This window comes from Simochromis diagramma, unplaced genomic scaffold, assembly GCF_900408965.1.
Source record: "Simochromis diagramma unplaced genomic scaffold, fSimDia1.1 OVJJ01000123.1, whole genome shotgun sequence".
NCBI lineage: Eukaryota > Metazoa > Chordata > Actinopteri > Cichliformes > Cichlidae > Simochromis > Simochromis diagramma.
In genome coordinates this window covers 5,355,638-5,374,075 of record NW_024386778.1, presented here as the reverse complement: position 1 = coordinate 5,374,075, position 18,438 = coordinate 5,355,638, and the positions used below count along the sequence as shown (strand labels likewise).

The 18,438-nt window shown below is 39.5% G+C and overlaps 1 protein-coding gene across 1 annotated transcript in view; it reads left to right on the top strand.

Moving 5' to 3' along the window:
- The window catches only part of vps11 (VPS11 core subunit of CORVET and HOPS complexes), a 30,888-nt gene extending 12,934 nt beyond the window's left edge, over window positions 1–17,954 (top strand). Inside the window, exons 5-16 of the mRNA XM_040012514.1 lie at window positions 1–44; window positions 247–448; window positions 576–727; window positions 984–1,170; window positions 1,325–1,468; window positions 2,715–2,912; window positions 3,016–3,177; window positions 10,326–10,459; window positions 13,477–13,679; window positions 13,814–13,985; window positions 17,024–17,246; window positions 17,417–17,954. The exon at window positions 1–44 is cut by the window's left edge and continues 204 nt beyond it. Coding sequence (XP_039868448.1) covers window positions 1–44; window positions 247–448; window positions 576–727; window positions 984–1,170; window positions 1,325–1,468; window positions 2,715–2,912; window positions 3,016–3,177; window positions 10,326–10,459; window positions 13,477–13,679; window positions 13,814–13,985; window positions 17,024–17,246; window positions 17,417–17,581 — 1,986 coding nt within the window. The 3' untranslated portion in view covers window positions 17,582–17,954. The remainder of the gene's footprint in view (window positions 45–246; window positions 449–575; window positions 728–983; window positions 1,171–1,324; window positions 1,469–2,714; window positions 2,913–3,015; window positions 3,178–10,325; window positions 10,460–13,476; window positions 13,680–13,813; window positions 13,986–17,023; window positions 17,247–17,416) is intronic.
- The last annotated feature ends 484 nt before the right edge of the window (window positions 17,955–18,438 follow it).

Here is an 18,438-nt window from a genome sequence, read left to right as displayed (position 1 = left end):
GGATATCTGTTTTTACTCATAAGGGATGTAAAGTCACCCAACAAGTAAGAACAGGACTGAAAGAATGAGGTGACAGTAATATTCACGGAGTATTTCATCTGAAAGAAGAGAATATTGAATTTTAATATTCCGTTATTCAAAGCAATCTTTAAATCACAAATCTTAATTCAATAATCCATATTCATCAGGTGACTTACAAAAATACATGTCCTATGAGACTAATGATTCTATTCATTTTTAATTCAGGACATGCTTCAGTAGTGGGGAGAGCTCGCCATCAGACAAACAGCTGCTAACTATCTATGACCTGGACAACAAATTCATTGCCTACAGTGCCTCTTTTGATGATGTCATTGACGTGGTAGCAGAGTGGGGTTCCTTCTACATTCTGACTAGAGATGGAAAAATGTTTGTTCTCCAGGAGAAAGACACACAGACCAAACTGGAGGTCAGTTCAGTCTCTGTAACTGGTGATTGAGGAGTTGTTTAAAAGCAGTGATGAACAGTGAATTGAATCATCTATAAATCTAGTTATTCAGGTAGAATAACTTTTACCTGAATGTTTGTCTTTAAAGATGCTGTTTAAGAAGAATCTGTTTGTGATGGCCATAAACCTGGCTAAGAGTCAGCACCTGGACAGTGATGGGGTATCAGATATCTTCAGACAATATGGTGATCACCTGTACCTTAAGGGGGACCACGACGGTGCCATTCAGCAGTATATTCGGTAATTGCATTTGCCAGGACTGGAACTCGCTGGATGAGAATGAGTTTTGCCATTATTCAAAGGCTCAATTTATTGAAAAGAGTGCAAAGATAGCAAGTGCTGAAATTGAGAAATTTCATTATTGAATGATGATATTATTATTATTTCTTAATTTTCAAGTGTTTTAATCACTAAACATATTTAGTGATATATACATTACAGATCAAATGAGCCATTAATAAAATCCCTCTTAAAAATACATTGTTTTCTCACACAGCACCATTGGGAAGCTGGAGCCATCATATGTCATCAGGAAATTTCTAGATGCACAGAGGATCCACAATCTGACAGCCTATCTGCAAGCCCTGCACAGGCAGTCACTGGCCAATGCAGATCACACTACACTGCTGCTCAACTGTTATACCAAGCTCAAGGACAGTTCCAAGCTGGAAGAGTTCATTAAGGTGACTGACTGGTGAACGTGAGCACTGATGTGTTGGGCTTTTGATGATTAAGACTGCTATTTAATTCGGACTGTCATTAAAACCCAGATTGGCAAGAGTCAATAATGGTTGGTATATCATAAATGTGTTGTCTTCCCACACTGTATTTAAACAGAGCAGTGAAAATGAAGTACACTTTGATGTTGAAATCGCCATCAAGGTTCTCCGGCAGGCTGGCTACCACAGCCACGCTGTCTTCTTGGCTGAGAAACATATGCACCACGAGTGGTACCTAAAGATCCAGCTGGAGGACTTGAAGGTACAAATGTTCAAACCTTTCTTTAGAGATAGATGTTCATCACTTCTCTGGGCTACTAGGAATTGTCCTGTTCTTTTTTTTTTTTTTTTTTCTTAACCTTAAAAAGCCATCCAATGCATCACTAACGTTTCCTTTGGCAAACATTGCAACTTGTAAACATTTTTTTTATTAGCAACTAAGAGTCTTTCAGTTCTTGTCTGGAAGATTTTGGTCTGTTTTTCGTTCAAAGTTTTCTGTTTCTATGACGTTCCTAGACTGTCTGGACTTGCATTCACTGTTTTTGTGCTCTTAGATTTGAGATGGTCTTCAGGTAAGGCATATCTTGGATTTGGGTTACGATCACTGTGATATTTGCATTCAGAATTCTTCCATTCCACTACAGGACTTCTTTGCAAAATGGATCTACTGACGCTAAATTTTTGTTATGAGTGGGTCCCACAAATTGGTTTGCTATGTTCATAGCCATAGTATTATATTCTCTAAGCAGTGCTAGACAACTGCTTAGAGCAGCTCATGGCTGATTATTATTGATATAAGGTGGTGATTAGTCAAAATAATTTTTAAAGCTAATTAAGACCTTTTAACATTGTAAAAGTTATTTGTGAACTTGTGCACAGTCCTGTCCTTTTTACCCCTCCACTGTAAAAGGTGAATCAGAATCAGAGAGACTTTATTTATCTGAAAGGGGGAATTAAGATAAGGGCAATTAATGAGGGGTAGTGTCCTCACCCAACCTTGGGCGGGCAGTGTGGACACCCGAAGGAGGCAACGTAGTATTATCAAATTCATTTCATAGGTGCGTCTACTATTAAAAGCTCAAACAAGTTGGAATTTTAGTAACTTTAGCGTCTGTAAGGTCAGATGTCAAGTTTTCTGAAAATCTTGTGAATGCAATTACTCAAGAAGAAAGTCAGCTAGAATTTTGGAATTTATACCACATCAAAAATAAAATAGTATTTAACATATTAACTCTCTTTCTAATGGAGAGTGGATATTTGGCAGAGAGTGGGAGCTGGATAGTTTAGTGGTAAGACTACACGTTTTTGGAGCGGGAGTTGCAAGTTCGATTCCCACCCAGTATTCAGTAAGGCTAGACCCCTCTTGCTAACCTAAAAAAAGCCCTGGAATGGCGCGGCTACGTCTGCAGCCTGTCCGCAGTACGGACACAAGAACATTTCACTACACATTGTACTCTATGATACTGTATGTGACAAATAATAAAAAGCTTGTTGTTATTATTTTCCAGAATTATCAAGAAGGGCTGCGCTACATTGGGCGTCTGCCTTTTGAACAAGCTGAAAGCAACATGAAGCGTTATGGCAAGACACTGATGCACCATGTCCCTGAAGGTACCACGCTCCTCCTGAAGGGCTTATGCACTAATTACCAACCCAGTGGAGACGCTGCTGAAAAAGACAGCCTGGACAGGAGTGTGGTCAATAAGGTCTCTGAGCAATACTGTTATTCTCCTAGATAATCATTAATATTGATCATAAATTTGAAGTGTTTATCAGAAATATTCTCCTCCACTACTGTTTGTATTTTAGGCAAACTCGGAGGAATTCATCCCGATTTTTGCCAATAACCCTCGGGAGCTCAAAGCCTTCCTGGAGCACATGATTGAGGTGGACCCCCGTTCTCCCCAGGGTGTGTATGACACACTACTGGAACTACGGTTGCAAGACTGGGCACATGAACAAGATCCTGAGGTCAGTGCATAACATTTAGACAGTTATACAAGCTGCCATGAAGATTTAAAAAATCGAGTGTGATTGTCATTTCAGGAAATTGTTTTTCATTTACTTGTTTATTTATTTTAAACAAGGAAAAAATCCTTATAATAAACTTTTTTATATGGATAAAAGCATTTCAATAAATATTTAGACAAAACAAACCTATATGGAATATTATAAAAACTTGTGGATTAGCAAAATGATTGAAAATGTGATCCATTCTTAAAAATGTACCAAAAGAAACGGAAACAGATTCTCATGAATGGAAATGTAGAGGGTTTGTAGCAAGACGCAAAGGACTGGTTATGCTCACAGTTCTTGTATAGTGCTTTTCTACTCTGCCTGAGGACTCAAAGTGCTTTATACAATCTTATTTACACCAGCACATTTTTCTATTCTGAAGTGCTTTCTATCTAACAATTGATGCATTGGTGAAGGGAGTATCTGCCATCAAACAAGAAGACAGCTGCATGTAACTACGACGGTGTTTGCTAGTTCACCTTACATGCATTAATTTAATAACGTGGTTAGCCTACTCAACGTAAATTACACACGGACAACATTAAGCTACTCACGCAGAGAAGAACGGCTGCTGCATCATCATCCGTCATCATTTCTGCTACACTGGCAGGGCTAGGGGCCAGGACTCTCCTCTTCGGGTTTTTGGGGGATTTTGCTAACTCCGGGTCCGATAACGGGGAACCCACCCGCAGTAGATGTGCTCGGTGTGAGGTCTCGCAGCAAGCTATCAAATACGGCGCATTTCTCGGCTTTTAACAAAACGCTATGCATCGCCAGGTGTTTCATCAGATTCGAGGAGTTACCTCTGCACAGTATCACTTTAAAGCACTTGTTGCAGGCTGCTGAGTTTGCATCTTTTGCTGTGAAGTACAGCCAGACTTTTGACCGCTTCGCCTTGGGCATTTTTAATCTGTAGCTCTGCTCTAAAAGAACGTACGTACCTGGGCCCGCCTACTATCCTCGGAAAGGTAAAATGATTGGCTAGAATCCAAAGTGTATGACATGTCAGGGAAAAAAAAAAAGCACTGAAATAAAGCACCAAAATGTGTGCTGCTTTTCGGTCTGGTTACTACCGTTTATGTCAGAACCGGTGCTATAATGGCACCGGATACTGGTACCAATCCCTATCAATGACAAAAAAATTAGTTGTCTGGCCATCAACCCATCAACCTCCCTCTCACCAGCCACCTCTTCCATCTTATCCAGGGAAACATGAGGTGTTCCCATGCCAGTCAAGAGTTGTAATCTCTACAGGCTGTCCTGGGTGTCCTCCGGGGGTCTCCTCCTGGTAGGATGTAGTAGTTATACAGTGGTCCCTTGCTATAACGCAGTTCACCTTTTGCAGCCTCGCTTTTTCGCTGATTTTTTTTTTTTTTTGTGTGCAATTTTGCATGCTTTTTTTTTCTTTTTTCTTTTTTTTCTTTTTTTAAACAGCACATTGTGTTCTGTGTCCTGATTGGCTGTAGACCAGGGGTCACCAACTTTTTTTTGAAAGTGAGAGCTACTTCTTGGGTACTGATTAATGTGAAGGGCTACCAGTTTGACACACACTTCTGAAATAACAAATTTCCTCAATTTATCTTTAATTATATGTTATCATTAATAATTAATTATATTCATCTATGTAAAGACACTGATTATGTTAATTATTTTTCACCATAATTATAAAGAATGCAAGTAGGAAACAAGGTAGGAAACAGATAAATATCAATATGCAACACTTTATTTCTATAAATCTCTGCAAGTATTTACATGTTGAAGTGATCACTTCTACAACATTTTTACTTACCACTAACACATTTTAACAAATTATGCACTGTTACATACATTATTTTTGTATGTATGTAACATACAAAAATCAACTTTCACATTTTACAGAACTTTTCACCAAATTTGCAGCATTTTAAAACAAATTATCATATGTTACACTTAACAAACACATTTGTTTTTCAATAATTAAATTCAACTTTGACATGACACTTTAATGTTGCCACTGAGAACATCTAGTATGGCTTTCTTTGTCTGTTAGTGGGAAACCTGGCATTGCATGCTGTTCACCAGTGTGTTGTAATCTGGGGTATAACTTGACACTGCAACTCTGAGTGAGTCTTGCAGATGTGCATCAGATAGGCGTGTTCTGTGTGTGTTCTTTCATTTCATTTATTTATTTCACACTTGGTACAACAGTTTCCACAGTTAGTTCTTTCAGACAAACCAACCACACTTTCTATCGGTAAAGCACTGCAACCATGTGTGAAAAGGAGCAGGAAGAAGAAAATATTCTTATTAAACCATGCCCCCTATCTACAATCCAATTTATATTGCAAGTGGGCACCAAAAATCAAGGAACAAACTAACATTTATCTCTGGTCCTAACGCAAACCAAACAACAAATTTACAATCAGAATATACCACTCCACATAGTAACAAGGAGAAAAGACAAGTAAATAAAATAAAATGAGGCAAAAAATAAAGTTCTGATATGAACTTGATGAAGTTCATGTCAGAAAAGGCTAATTCACAAAGATAGGTTGAACCAAACAGGCTGGCAACTTTTGTAGCTTCTGTGCATACACCACTGTACTTTTAGAATAGAATAGAATAGAATTCAACTTTATTGTCATTGCACATGCACAGGTACAGGTCAACGAAATGCAGTTTGCATCCATCCAGAAGTGCTTTAGTGATATAGATATATTACAATATATATTAGCAATAATATAGATATGTGAGTATAATACAGAAATGGGTCTATTATGGAATGTTATAATGTACACGGTATGAAGTATGTTGTGAATATTCTATAACTATAAGTATGTACAGGCTGTAGTGAGTACAAGCTATGTACAGGATATGAACAGGATATAAATATGAAAAACTATACAGAATATGAAATAAATAACTTTACAGAATCTGAGATATACAGCTATACAGAAATGGGAACTATGCAAGTTGTAAACAGTTGTAGGATTAAAGATTATCGAATGTACAGAATGATTATTTACACAGAGCTATACAGTAGTGCAGTTAAGATAAGTGAGGGTGTAGATAGTTTCTACAGAGGCTATATAAAGTGCTAGTGGTTGTGAGTGGTGGTTCAGTCCATGTTATTATTGTGTGTTTGAGGGTACAGTTGTCCATTGTGGGTGTGTGTATGTTCAGTCCATGAGTTTAACGTGGGTCAGATGTCAGGAGGCAGAGTTCAGGAGTCTGACAGCTGTGGGGAAGAAGCTGTTCCGGTACCTGGTGGTCTTAGTCCGGAGGCTCCTGTAGCGCCTCCCAGAGGGCAGGAGGGTGAAGAGTCCATGTGATGGGTGACTGGGGTCTTTGATGATTTTCCCAGCCCTTTTCAGACACCGCTTCCTGTAGATGTCTTTTATGGCAGGAAGTGGTGCTCCGGCGATGCGCTGGGCAGTTTTCACGACCCTCTGCAACGCCTTCCGGTCCGAGGCAGAGCAGTTCCCGTACCAGACTGTTATACAGTTGGTCAGGATGCTCTCGATGGTGCAGCGATAGAAGTTCACCAGGATGTCTGAGGACAGGTGGTTCTTCCTCAGAGTCCTCAAGAAGAAGAGGCGCTGGTGAGCCTTCTTGACCAGCTTGGAGCAGTTGGTCGTCCAGGTGAGATCCTCGGAGATGTGGACTCCCAGGAACTTGAAGCTGCTCACACGCTCCACAGCCGTCCCCTTAATGTGGATGGGTGGATGTGGGTCAGCATTCCTCCTGTAGTCCACGATGAGCTCCTTGGTCTTCTCGGTGTTAAGCAGCAGGTTGTTTGTGTCGCACCACTCAGCCAGACCGATCCACCTCCTCCCTGTAGGCGGCCTCATCGTTGTCACTGATGAGGCCAATCACCGTGGTGTCATCTGCAAACTTAATGATGGTGTTGGAACCATCAGCAGGTCTGCAGTCGTGGGTGAAGAGGGAGTAGAGGAAAGGGCTCATCACACAGCCTTGTGGTACACCGGTGTTCATTGTGATTGTAGATGAGCAGCGGTTATCCAGCCGGACATGTTGGGGGCGGTTGGTCAGGAAGTCCAGTAACCATTTGCAGATGAGGGAACTGATGCCCAGGTCTGTCAGTTTCCTGATGAGTTGTGAGGGGTGGATTGTATTGAATGCTGAACTGAAGTCTATAAACAGCATTCTGGCGTAGGTGTTGTTGTTGTCCAGGTGTGAGAGGACAGAGTGCATTGCGATGGAGACTGCATCCTCTGTGCTCCTGTTCTGGCGGTATGCGAATTGGTGGGGGTCCAGGGTGGGGGGGAGACAGGATTTGAAGTGTGCTAGGACCAGTCGCTCTAAGCACTTAGTGATGATGGGGGTGAGTGCTACTGGGCGGTAATCATTGAGGCAAGATGGGTTGGAGTTTTTGGGTATCGGGACGATGGAGGTGGATTTGAAGCAGGCCGGTACCACAGCGTGGGCCAAGGACAGATTGAATATGTCTGTGAGCACTCCTGCAACCTCCCCAGAACACGCTCTGAGAACACGCCCGGGGATGCCATCAGGGCCTGCAGCCTTGTGGACATTGATCCTGCTCAGCACCGCTCCTACATCGGTGGGGGAGAGAGTCAGAGGTTGGTGGTCTGGCGTCATGTCTGCTTTGGTTGTGGTTGTGGGGTTCCCTCGCTCAAAACGAGCATAAAAGTTGTTGAGCTCGTTGAGGAAGGAGACATCAGAGGATGCGGGGGAGGGTTTGGTGGTCCTGTAGTCTGTAATGGTCTGGAGTCCTTGCCACATGCGTCGGGGGTTGGAGTTGGAGAAGTGTTCTTCTACCTTCTTTTTCTGTGTCAACAAGGCACCAAAAGTTTGGTGTACCCTCATAGGCTTTGAGGTGGAGGTCATTTTGCAATGTTACAATTTCGATTTCCACCTGTCCGGCATCCAAGCTGAACACTGAACTTAGTTTCTCAGCAATGCATGTTGTGTCCACATTCATGAAAGGATTGGAAATGAATGACACGCATGGCTCAAGCTGATCAAGGTCACAAAACCTATTCTCAAACTCTTGACCAAGTCGGTTTATGACTTGTGTACTTTTCTGCAACTTTGTCAAAAGTCTCAGATGCAGAAGCATTGTCTTTCAGCACCATCTGCACAGAGGGAAAGTGCAGCACTTTTTTTTCTCTGTAAATTCACAGAGAAGATGTTCATCTGGGCTTTAAATCCATTTAAAGCACTAATCATGTCAGCAACAGTCTTACCTTTGCCTTGCAGCTCACAGTTCAAATGGTTCAGTTTCCCAGTAATGTCCGTTAAAAACGCAAGGTCAAGTGTCCACTCAGTGTCCTCCAGCAGAGATGTGTCTTCCCCTTTGGACTGCATGAACTCTTTGATTTCACCCAAAAGTGACAAAAAATGAAGCAAAATCCATCCTCTGCTGAGCCATCGGATTTCCGTTTGTAGTAGCAAGTCACCATATTCAGCTGACAGCTCCTCCAGTAGCACCTTGAATGTTCTGTGTTGTTTAGCTCTGGAGCGGATGCTGTTTATGATCTTCACAACGGGAGTCATGACGTGCTCGAAGCCGATCACCTTTGCGCATAACGCCTGCTGGTGAATGATGCATTGGTAATGCACAAAGTTTGGGAACTCTGTGTCACCTTTACAGTGAGTGATGAATCCTGCATGTCGACTGATCATAGCAGGAGCTCCGTCGGTAGTCATTGATACCAGCTTTTCCAGCGGTACCTTTTTCTTCGCGAAAAACTCCTTCACCGCGTTATAGATGGCAACTCCCCTCGTAGTTGTCTTTAACGGCAGTAATGTCAGAAGTTCTTCTTTTGTGGAGAAACCATCAAATACCACCCGATAAAGACCATCAGCCGTGCTCTACTGCTGCTGTCCACAGACTCGTCACACTGGATGCTAAACCACCTGCATTTTGCCAGATCCTGATCCAACTGATCGGCCAAGTTCCCGGGCATAGCCGACACTCTTCTAACAATTGTTAGAAGAGCGTTGGGCGACTCCTGTGGGCGTGCCTTTGGTTTCATTCTATAATACTGGACTTATTTTTCTACAAAGGGTTGAACTTTGGGAGTGTTTAAACAAGATAGAAAAGCGAAAATTTTCTTCCCTGTCTGAGAAAAGTGTACAAAGTGTGTAGTCAGGGGTTTTACAGAATTAATAAATCTGTAATTGTAAAAAATACACTTGGCTACTCTGCGGATTTCACTTATCGCAGGTTTTTTTAGAACGTAAATCCCGCGATAAATGAGGGACCACTGTACTCTCATTTCCACTGCTTGTATGCACAATCTCATTCTAATGGTGTTAACAAAAAGATCAGGCCTAGACTAACAGATTCATGGTGTTTCTCAAAAACGATGCTTCATCTTCATCTGGTCGTACATGGCAGCATAACAGTTAGGATACATCATTTTACCAGAATTGTGCATCAATAAAAATTATTAACAATTAGATTAAATTATTAGTACATCTCGTAACAACAACGACAATCAGTCATCTAGTCAACTAGTTACACACTTCTCTAGTTTATACATCACTATTAAATTTAATAACTCTTAAATTTAATAACTCTTAAATTTAATAACTCTTGAATTGAATTCAAATGAAGTGTTCAAGGCTATGTTCTCTGCATAGATTCAGTCAAATGCTGCGAAACGGATGGGTTAGCACTTCATGGTGCAAAAGGATAATGACCTAAAGCGTTATACAAAAGCTACCCAAGTGTTTGGTCACCTGATCTCAATCCAACAAAGCATTTTTTTTCTTTAGTTACTGAGGAAAAAACTAAAGGCAGCAACTGAATGGTTAACTGAAAAACACTTGAATCAATTTTATACATATTACATTAAAAATAATGTTATTTTGTTCAGAAAATGAGTGACTAAAACACTTTTAACTCATAAACATTTCACGCAAAACTTTTGTTAAACCACTTGAATTAAAGCAGATAATCTGCAGATCTGAATGTTTGATTTAAAGTTCATTATAGTAGTGTTTAACAAAAACAAACATATTACATTTCAGTGCTTCGAGGCAACTGCTGTGTGCATTTGACGTTATTCTAATAAAGCTCAATATTTATTGAATATGTAATATTCTGCTTCTCATTCTGTTTTTCTTTTTGGCAGAGAAAGAAGGTCCTGCAGGGGGAAGCTGTGTTGCTACTGAGGAGTGACAACACTGTGTTTGACAAGGCCCTTGTCCTGTGCCAGATGCACAACTTCAAAGAAGGCATCCTCTACCTGTATGAGAAAGGCAAACTGTAAGTGAGCAAACAGTCTGAACACTTATCAAGCACCACCTCACAACATCTCATTATTCGCTGTTTTAGTGTGATAGGTAAAACCGAATGAAAGCTGTAAGATGTGTCAGTATCAGCAGAAGCCAGTTTAGTTCAGTAAATAAAGTCATTGTGTCACTGTTTGTGGTTGAATATTAATGATGCAAATGCACTCATTATGAGTTAGGGTAATGTTTAAAACATAAATTAACATGTTATTGAATCTAACACAGTAGTAATATGTAATAATTATCATTTCTAAATCTGGGTCTGGATTCAGATATAGTGTAGGTATAGTGCATGATGCAATCTTTTCACCAGAGCCACCTAACTGAGGGGAATTTTAGTCATGAATCACTTAAAAAGACACTCAGCTTTCATCAATATATCTCGTCTAACGAGGTGTAACAAAACATTGGATCATTGTTACACATCACTGAAGGATGTTTTATCAATAAAGGATGCTTTATTATACATCCTCAGCTTATGTGTACATCAGCAAAAGATGCTTATAGGTCACTCCTGTTACCTACCTATGCTAATACCAAGCCCTGGAATGGCGTGGCTACGTCTGCAGCCTGTCCACAGCTCGGACACAAGCACTTCACTACATGTTGTACTGTGTATGATTGTGTATGTGACAAATAAAGGTTGTTTGTTTGTTGGTGATCCTGCCTGTGTAAAATTACTGCTTTTTTATAAAACTGATGTAATTTACTTGTTCCAGTCTCTTGTGAAAACATGATAATTCCTTTCAAGCTTTTAAGTCCAACCCCATACTTGGATCTTCTCTTTGGGGTGATGGTTTGGATAATTATCTGTAAGAAACTGAAACTCATTCCATCAAATTGATAAATGGTCTGACTTGTGAGTTACAGCTGTACCAGCATGGCTGCATACCAGACAGTTAGAGCGATTAGCTGATTTAACTTGACTTTTTCCTTTGTGTAATGTCCTTCTAGATAAAGTGTTAAAAGTTTTAAAAAGTGCCCCAGCATGCATCAAATCATAGCTAGGATGTCCTACACAATGTGGTAAGGATTGTTTGTTGTACTGACTTGCACTGTGTTTCCAGATGACATTGTGATCTGTCATGAGGGGAATGAGTCATCTCTCATTTCTTTTTATTTTTCTAGAAAAAATTGAAGTCCCTCATTTAATGCGGGACTTATGTTCCCTAAAATAACCTGCGATCGGTGAAATCCGCAAACTAGTCAACTTTATTTTTTACAATTATTACAGGTCTTTTAAGGCTGTAAAACCCTCATTACACACTTTATACACTTTTCTCCGACAAGTATGAACATTTTCACACTTTTCTCTCTTGTTTAAACACTCTCAAAGTTCAAATCTTCGTAGAAAAACAAGTCCAGTATTATAGAATGAAAACAAAGGCACCTGCAGGTGCCTTTCACGGTGCAAAACGTTTCGTCGACATTGTTGTGTTTGTTGGGGAGAAAACTTACAAACATACAGTACAGCACTTCATAGTCACACTGCCAGCGATCAAAGATTTCTGTAAGTTTGACAAGCTGAACACATTCTGTACTGTGCAGGAGATACAGCATGGAGGAGATCGATTGACAATGGTCTACAGCCGAGCAAGATGCAGAACACGATGCACTGAAAAGAAAAAAAAAATTTGCACACACAAAAAAATCAGCAAAAGTTGAACAGCGTTATAGCATGGGACCACTGTATTTGCAGTGATTAACCTTAAGTCAATATTTGGCAAGAGTACTTTTGTTCTTTACAACACAGCCTGAACTGTCTTAGGCAGACTTGTCACTTCTTTAAGTAGCCTTCAGGAATAGTTCTCGAGGCCTCTTGAAAAATTGTCTGTACATACCGATGATGATTTGAACCAAAAAAAGAAAACCACAAAGGAATTCATCATAAAAAATGTCCTATAAATACATAAGACTCGCTGGCACTGGTTTTGAGTCCAGCTCTTGTGCAGTTTGGCATACTTCAGCCTTTCCATTTCCCTTCCTTAAAAATGACTTCCTGGTGATGGTGAGGAGGATGGCTCTAAACAGAAGCCCTGTTGATTTCACAATCAATTGTTTTTGCCCAAATTATGGTTATTGATGATTCTGTTTTGACACATATGAAGCTACAGACACCAACAACCACTGTGAAACAATATAGCATCCATAACTGCACCAAAGAGTAAAACAGTAAAATGTGGATTATTAAATATTAGGTCTCTCTCTTCTCTGTTAGTACATGACTTAATAATTGATCAACAAATCGATTTATTCTACCTTACAGAAACCTGGTTACAGCAGGAGTTAGCTTAAATGAATCAACACCCCCAAGCCATTCTAACTATCAGGGGACTGGGAACAATCCTCCCCTCCAGCTTATTAATAAACCAAAGACCCAGACAGTTTTAATTAATTTGAAAGCCTGATGCTTAATCTTGTCAACCCCCCCAAAAAACAGTTTTATTTGCTATCTGTCATCTACTTAGCCTTTACTCAGTTTCTATCTAATTTCTCAGACTTATCTGATTTAGTGCTCGGCTCAGATCAAATAATTATTGTGGGTGATTTTAACATCCATGCAGATACTAAAAATCACAGCCTTAATGTAGCTTTTAATCTTTTATTAAACTGAATTGGCTTCTCTCATAATGTTAAAAATAAAAACAAAAACAAACACACAGCACTTTAATCAGACTCTAGATCTGAATATTTAACAGTATTCCCCAAAAACCCTTGTTTGTCTGATCATTTCCTAATAACATTAAAATTTACAATAATGGATTACTCAGCAGCAGAGAGTACTTTTCATTACAATACATGTCTTTCTGAAAGTGCTGTGTTGCTTATATAAACTCACACTTTAAAGCAGAAATGGTGTCTCACTCATTTGTAAGATGTTCATGTAGCCTAGAAAAATAGTTTGTTGCTCTATTTAAAAAGGAAAAAAAAGCCCTGCGTAAAGCTAGAACATCTTACTATTTATCACTAACTGGAGACGTTTGTATGCAGGTACCAGCAGATTATGCACTACCACATGCAGAATGAGGAGTATGGAAAAGTAGTGGAGGCCTGCAAACGTTATGGGGACCAAGAGTGTTGCCTTTGGGAGCAGGCGCTGGGATACTTTGCCAGAAAGGAAGAAGACTGCAAAACTTATATCAGTGAGGTCCTACATCACATTGATCAAAACAACCTGATGCCTCCATTACTTGGTAAGTACCTTTTTATCTTCATGCATTGGTTGTTTAGAGTGTGATCCACACGTTACAGTATAGGTTCAGGTAAAGATCATGTCAGTTGACTGTAATTTTAAAGGTGTCATATTTTTTTTCTTTTGTTGCTGTAGTGGTGCAAACATTAGCCCACAACTCGACAGCCACTCTCTCCGTCATCAAAGACTACCTCATCAACAAATTGCTTAGAGAGAACCAACAGATTGAGGATGATGAACGGAAAATCCGACAGTACCGCGATGAAACGGCTCACCTTCGCTCAGAAATCCAGGAGCTCAAAACAAGGTTGGTCACATAAAGGATGGGATTTTCTGTAAACGTAACTCTTTCATAGCTAATACATCAAGTCCATGCCTATGAGTATTTGGAAAGTAACAATTATTTTTAACCCTGCTAAGAGGGTTTATGTGATTTGCTTGGTGTGTATTTGTCCGACTCTATTTCAGCTTAGGGGGAGCTACACAGTAGGGCTGCCACAAACGATTATTTTGATAGTCGACTAGTCGCCGATTATTTTTGAGATTAGTCGACTAATCAGATCATCATCCATTGGACGTAAAACGTACAGCTTATTGCACCAGCATGCATCTGCTCTTATATAACTATCATTAGCTTACAGCTTTAAGTGTTTAAGGTGCTAACTAAAAATAAAGACAAGATGATAGTTTATTAAAATTTAATGAAATTTGCAGATTGTTTCAGTGAAGTTTAATAAACTCCTTGCTATCTAAAATATAACAGGACACCGGAGTATATTCTCCAGCATCTCACACTTCTAATAATCAGTTGTCTGCTTGATGTTTGTTCAGCTGTGTAAAAACTATAACTTTCATCTCAGCCAAACCGATTTTGCTCAGGAACAAATAAAATACTAAAAAAAAGCCAAACAATAACATTTTTAAGTTATCAAAGTGACTTATATATGTTTAACCTGAGTAGCGAAAGACGGCGGTGGGTTTGAAAACGATTTGCCGGGAGTCCGGTGTTCTCACGGGCTCTAGTGAGCCTTGCCCCCGGCTAGCTATCGAGCTAGTGGGTAACAGAAGTCTCCGAAAACGTCGGAGCGCTTTTGAAAATATGTGGTGTCTTGATAAACTGAGCAGATATTTGAGGTTTACACAGCTACATTCTCGCCTGAAAATATGTTAAATGTTTATTTTGTGACCCAGAAAGAATAATAAGAGTAATATTAAAACTAACTAGCTGCCGCCATTGTTTGAAACTGAGCTGGGCTGCGCTATGAATTCTGGGACACAGCTTCTTCTTCGGGGTTTAACGGCAGCTGGCATTCTTGTACATGCAGTGCTGCAATCTTCTGTTTCAGTCCGTTATTACACTCTTAAATCCTACTACTTATTCCTGCGTCTTTTGTGATCTTACAAAGCTTCAAACGACGCATCGACTATTAAATCAGTGGTCGACGATTTTGATAGTCGACGTAATCGTGACTAGTCGACTAATCGTGGCAGCCCTACTACACAGTCTCAGACTGCTCTTTGTTCATGATGTTTTCATGATGTGTTCAGCTGATACTGGGAAGAAAAGTGTCCGTAAATATCAAAAACTTCATCAGATTTTCATATTGAGGTAAATTGTTTGAATATTGTTGAAGAAGTCTTTTATTGTTGACTTTGACAGTAAAACTTGTTTTCTGAACTTGGTCACATCCTATTTTCTAGGTGTTTTGGTGATGCGAAACTCTCCCCTTAAGGATTTATTGATTTTTGTGTCACACTCTTTGTCTTTCTCCTACTCTGCTCCTTCTCTGTTGTAGCTTGTGTAAAAAGTGTTTACCCCCTTTTTGATTTCACTTTGTTTTTGCGTATTTGTCACACTTACATGTTTCTGAGTGAGTACAAAGATAACCTGAGTAAATACAAAATACAGTTTTGAAATGATGATTTAATTAATTAAATCACTACCAAATGTGAAATCATTAATTGTCTGTAACCACATTTTTGGAAAGATGAGTTCAGTTTCACTAGACACACCCGGGTCTGGTTAGTGAAACACCTATTAAATTAAAAGAAAATCACTTAAATGACAAAGTAAAAGTTCACAGAAGAAATAAGTTTTGACATCAGTCTGGAAGGGGTTACAAAGCCACTTGTAAGGCTTTTGGGATTGGAAAACAGACATGGCAAAAATGGCAGAAACCCCCTCCTTGGAACAAAGACTCATTTTACACAATGATCTCAAAGATTTTGCAGAAAATACTCTGTTGACCGACAAGAGAAAAGTTGAACTATTTGGAAAGTTTCTGCCCTATTACATCTGGTATGAAACTAACACAGCATTTCACAAAAAGAACATCATACCTACAAACAAACATGGTGGTGGTATGCAGCTGCTTTGTTGCTTCAGGACGACTTGTTGTAGTTAATAGAACCTTGAATTTTGCTCTCTATCCTAAAATTCTGAAGGAGTATTTGGCCATCAGTTTGTGGCCTGAAGCTCAGGTGGAGTTAGGTTATGCAACAAAGATAACACAACAACAAGTCCACCTCATAATTCCTGAGGAAAAAAAGGTGGTTTTGTAGTAGCCTAGTCAAAGTTTGGACAGATTATGTGTGAAAGCCCTCCAGTGTGGCTGAACAAAAATGGTTCTCGAAAGAAGAGTGGGGCAGAATTCCTCCTTAGCAATTTGCCTGTTATTACTGTTGCTTGTTCCAGCTCCAACTGTCAAGGGTAGCACAGCCACTTATTATTTTTAGGGGGCAGTTACTTTTCTATATGGCCAGATAGGTTTGGATAGCTTTTTTACCCTGATAAATGAAATAATAATTTAAAATTGCATGTTGTATTTACTTGGGTTGTCTTTAATAAAATTAGTTTGAAACATGTAAATCTGACAAATATTCAAAAGATAAGAAATCAGGAACCAGGCACCTACTTTTTCACAGCACAGTATATCAACACCTCTGTGGACAACTTAAAAATTCCTTTAAATAGTTACTATGTGCAGATTGAGTACTTGTAATGAACTTCTGATGTCACGATACAAGCACAATTTTGTATCTGAGAACTAATTTTCCCATTGAGATTATGAAAGTAACTGAAACTGTTAATGCGGTATTTTTGGTAAACCCCTTAAATTAAACTCAAAAGTCTGGACTCCAGTCACATCTCGATCATGTTTCTTTCTATTGTAAGATGTATGAATCTTATTGTAGTGTACAGCAGCAAAATAACAAAGAATATTGTCACCATCTATTTACTTATGCACCCAACTTATCTCTTACTGCTCATGTCAGTAGAGTGCTGTAGAGTTATAGAAACTGCCAAGTATGACCATAAATCTTAACCTTAATATTTCCACACAGTGCCAAGATATTCCAGAAGACAAAGTGTAACATGTGCAACAGCCCGCTGGACCTGCCATCTGTTCACTTCCTGTGCTGCCACTCCTTCCACCAACACTGCTTTGAAAGCTATGCTGAGAGTGAGGCGGAGTGCCCAACTTGCACTCCAGAAAATCGTAAAGTCATGGACATGCTGCGTGTCCAGGACCAAAAACGCGATTTGCACGATCACTTCAACAGACAGGTAACAATAGGTCGTACACCAAAAGCCAAAGAACGTGTTCATGTTGAATATGTGCGTGGTCTGCTTTAATATTGTCTAATAACCTGCTTTTGTTATTTAAAAAGCTTATTTGAACACTACAGGAATATTGGAAAATACAAGTTTTCTTTTGTCTTTGCTCTGGTTTACAGTTACGCAGCTCTAACGATGGATTCTCTGTGGTAGCTGACTATTTTGGCCGAGGAGTCTTCAACAAATTGACCCTAGTTACTGACCCACCTGGCAGCAAATCTGTAGGGAATCTGGAAGTCAACCTGCAGAGGGACCTTCTCATCCACACCAAGAGAAACAGCTAGAAATCTTGTATTTACAATCTCAATTTTACCTGAGAGGCTACATCTTATTCAGGTTCAGGACAAGATGCTGCATGTGTTGCCCCCTTTATTTATCAGAAATTAAAGCCACCTGCTTTTAGTAATTTTGATGGTCCTTTTTACATAATTGTTTCAGTTTGGGCCAATGACTGGAAACTGCCTACATTTGTGTTTTAAAATGGTCATACTGTGATTTGAATAGTCACGTGTTGGAAGCTTTAGCTAATGCGTGTATGTGTATGTACTGTCTTGCACATAGCAATCAAAAACAAGTCAGCCATTGATCTTTATTGAAATTACGCCTGGCACTATAACCTGAGCATTACATTTGAAAATAAAGTCGTCATTAAGTGTTTCAGTGCTTCCTGACATATTTTGTGTTGTGTGCTCTGTAACCTTTAAACCATAGGTGTCAAACTCTGGCCCGCGGGCCAAATTTGGCCCGCAGCCTAATTACATTTGGCCCGCAAAGCCATACCAAATTACTATTAGAGCTGGCCTACTGGTATTATACAGCTAATATATATATATATATATATATAGTTTAGTATTAAGCTTTGCTTGTTCCATATTCAGTTTTTCAGCAAAACTTGTTTGAGTCCATAAGAAAAGATTCATTCTTATATCTGGAGGAAGATTTTTTTTATTAAATATTAACGTTAGCCCGTGACTTTGTTCCAGTTTTGAATTTTGGCCCACTGTGTATTTGAGTTTGACACCCCTGCTTTAAACTGTCAACATTGCTCTTTGACATTACTGTTTATGGCATTCTGAGTATGTAGATGTATGTTGTTCGCTTTGAAGTGTTCATCATTTGGACTTGGCACGCAGCTTTTGTA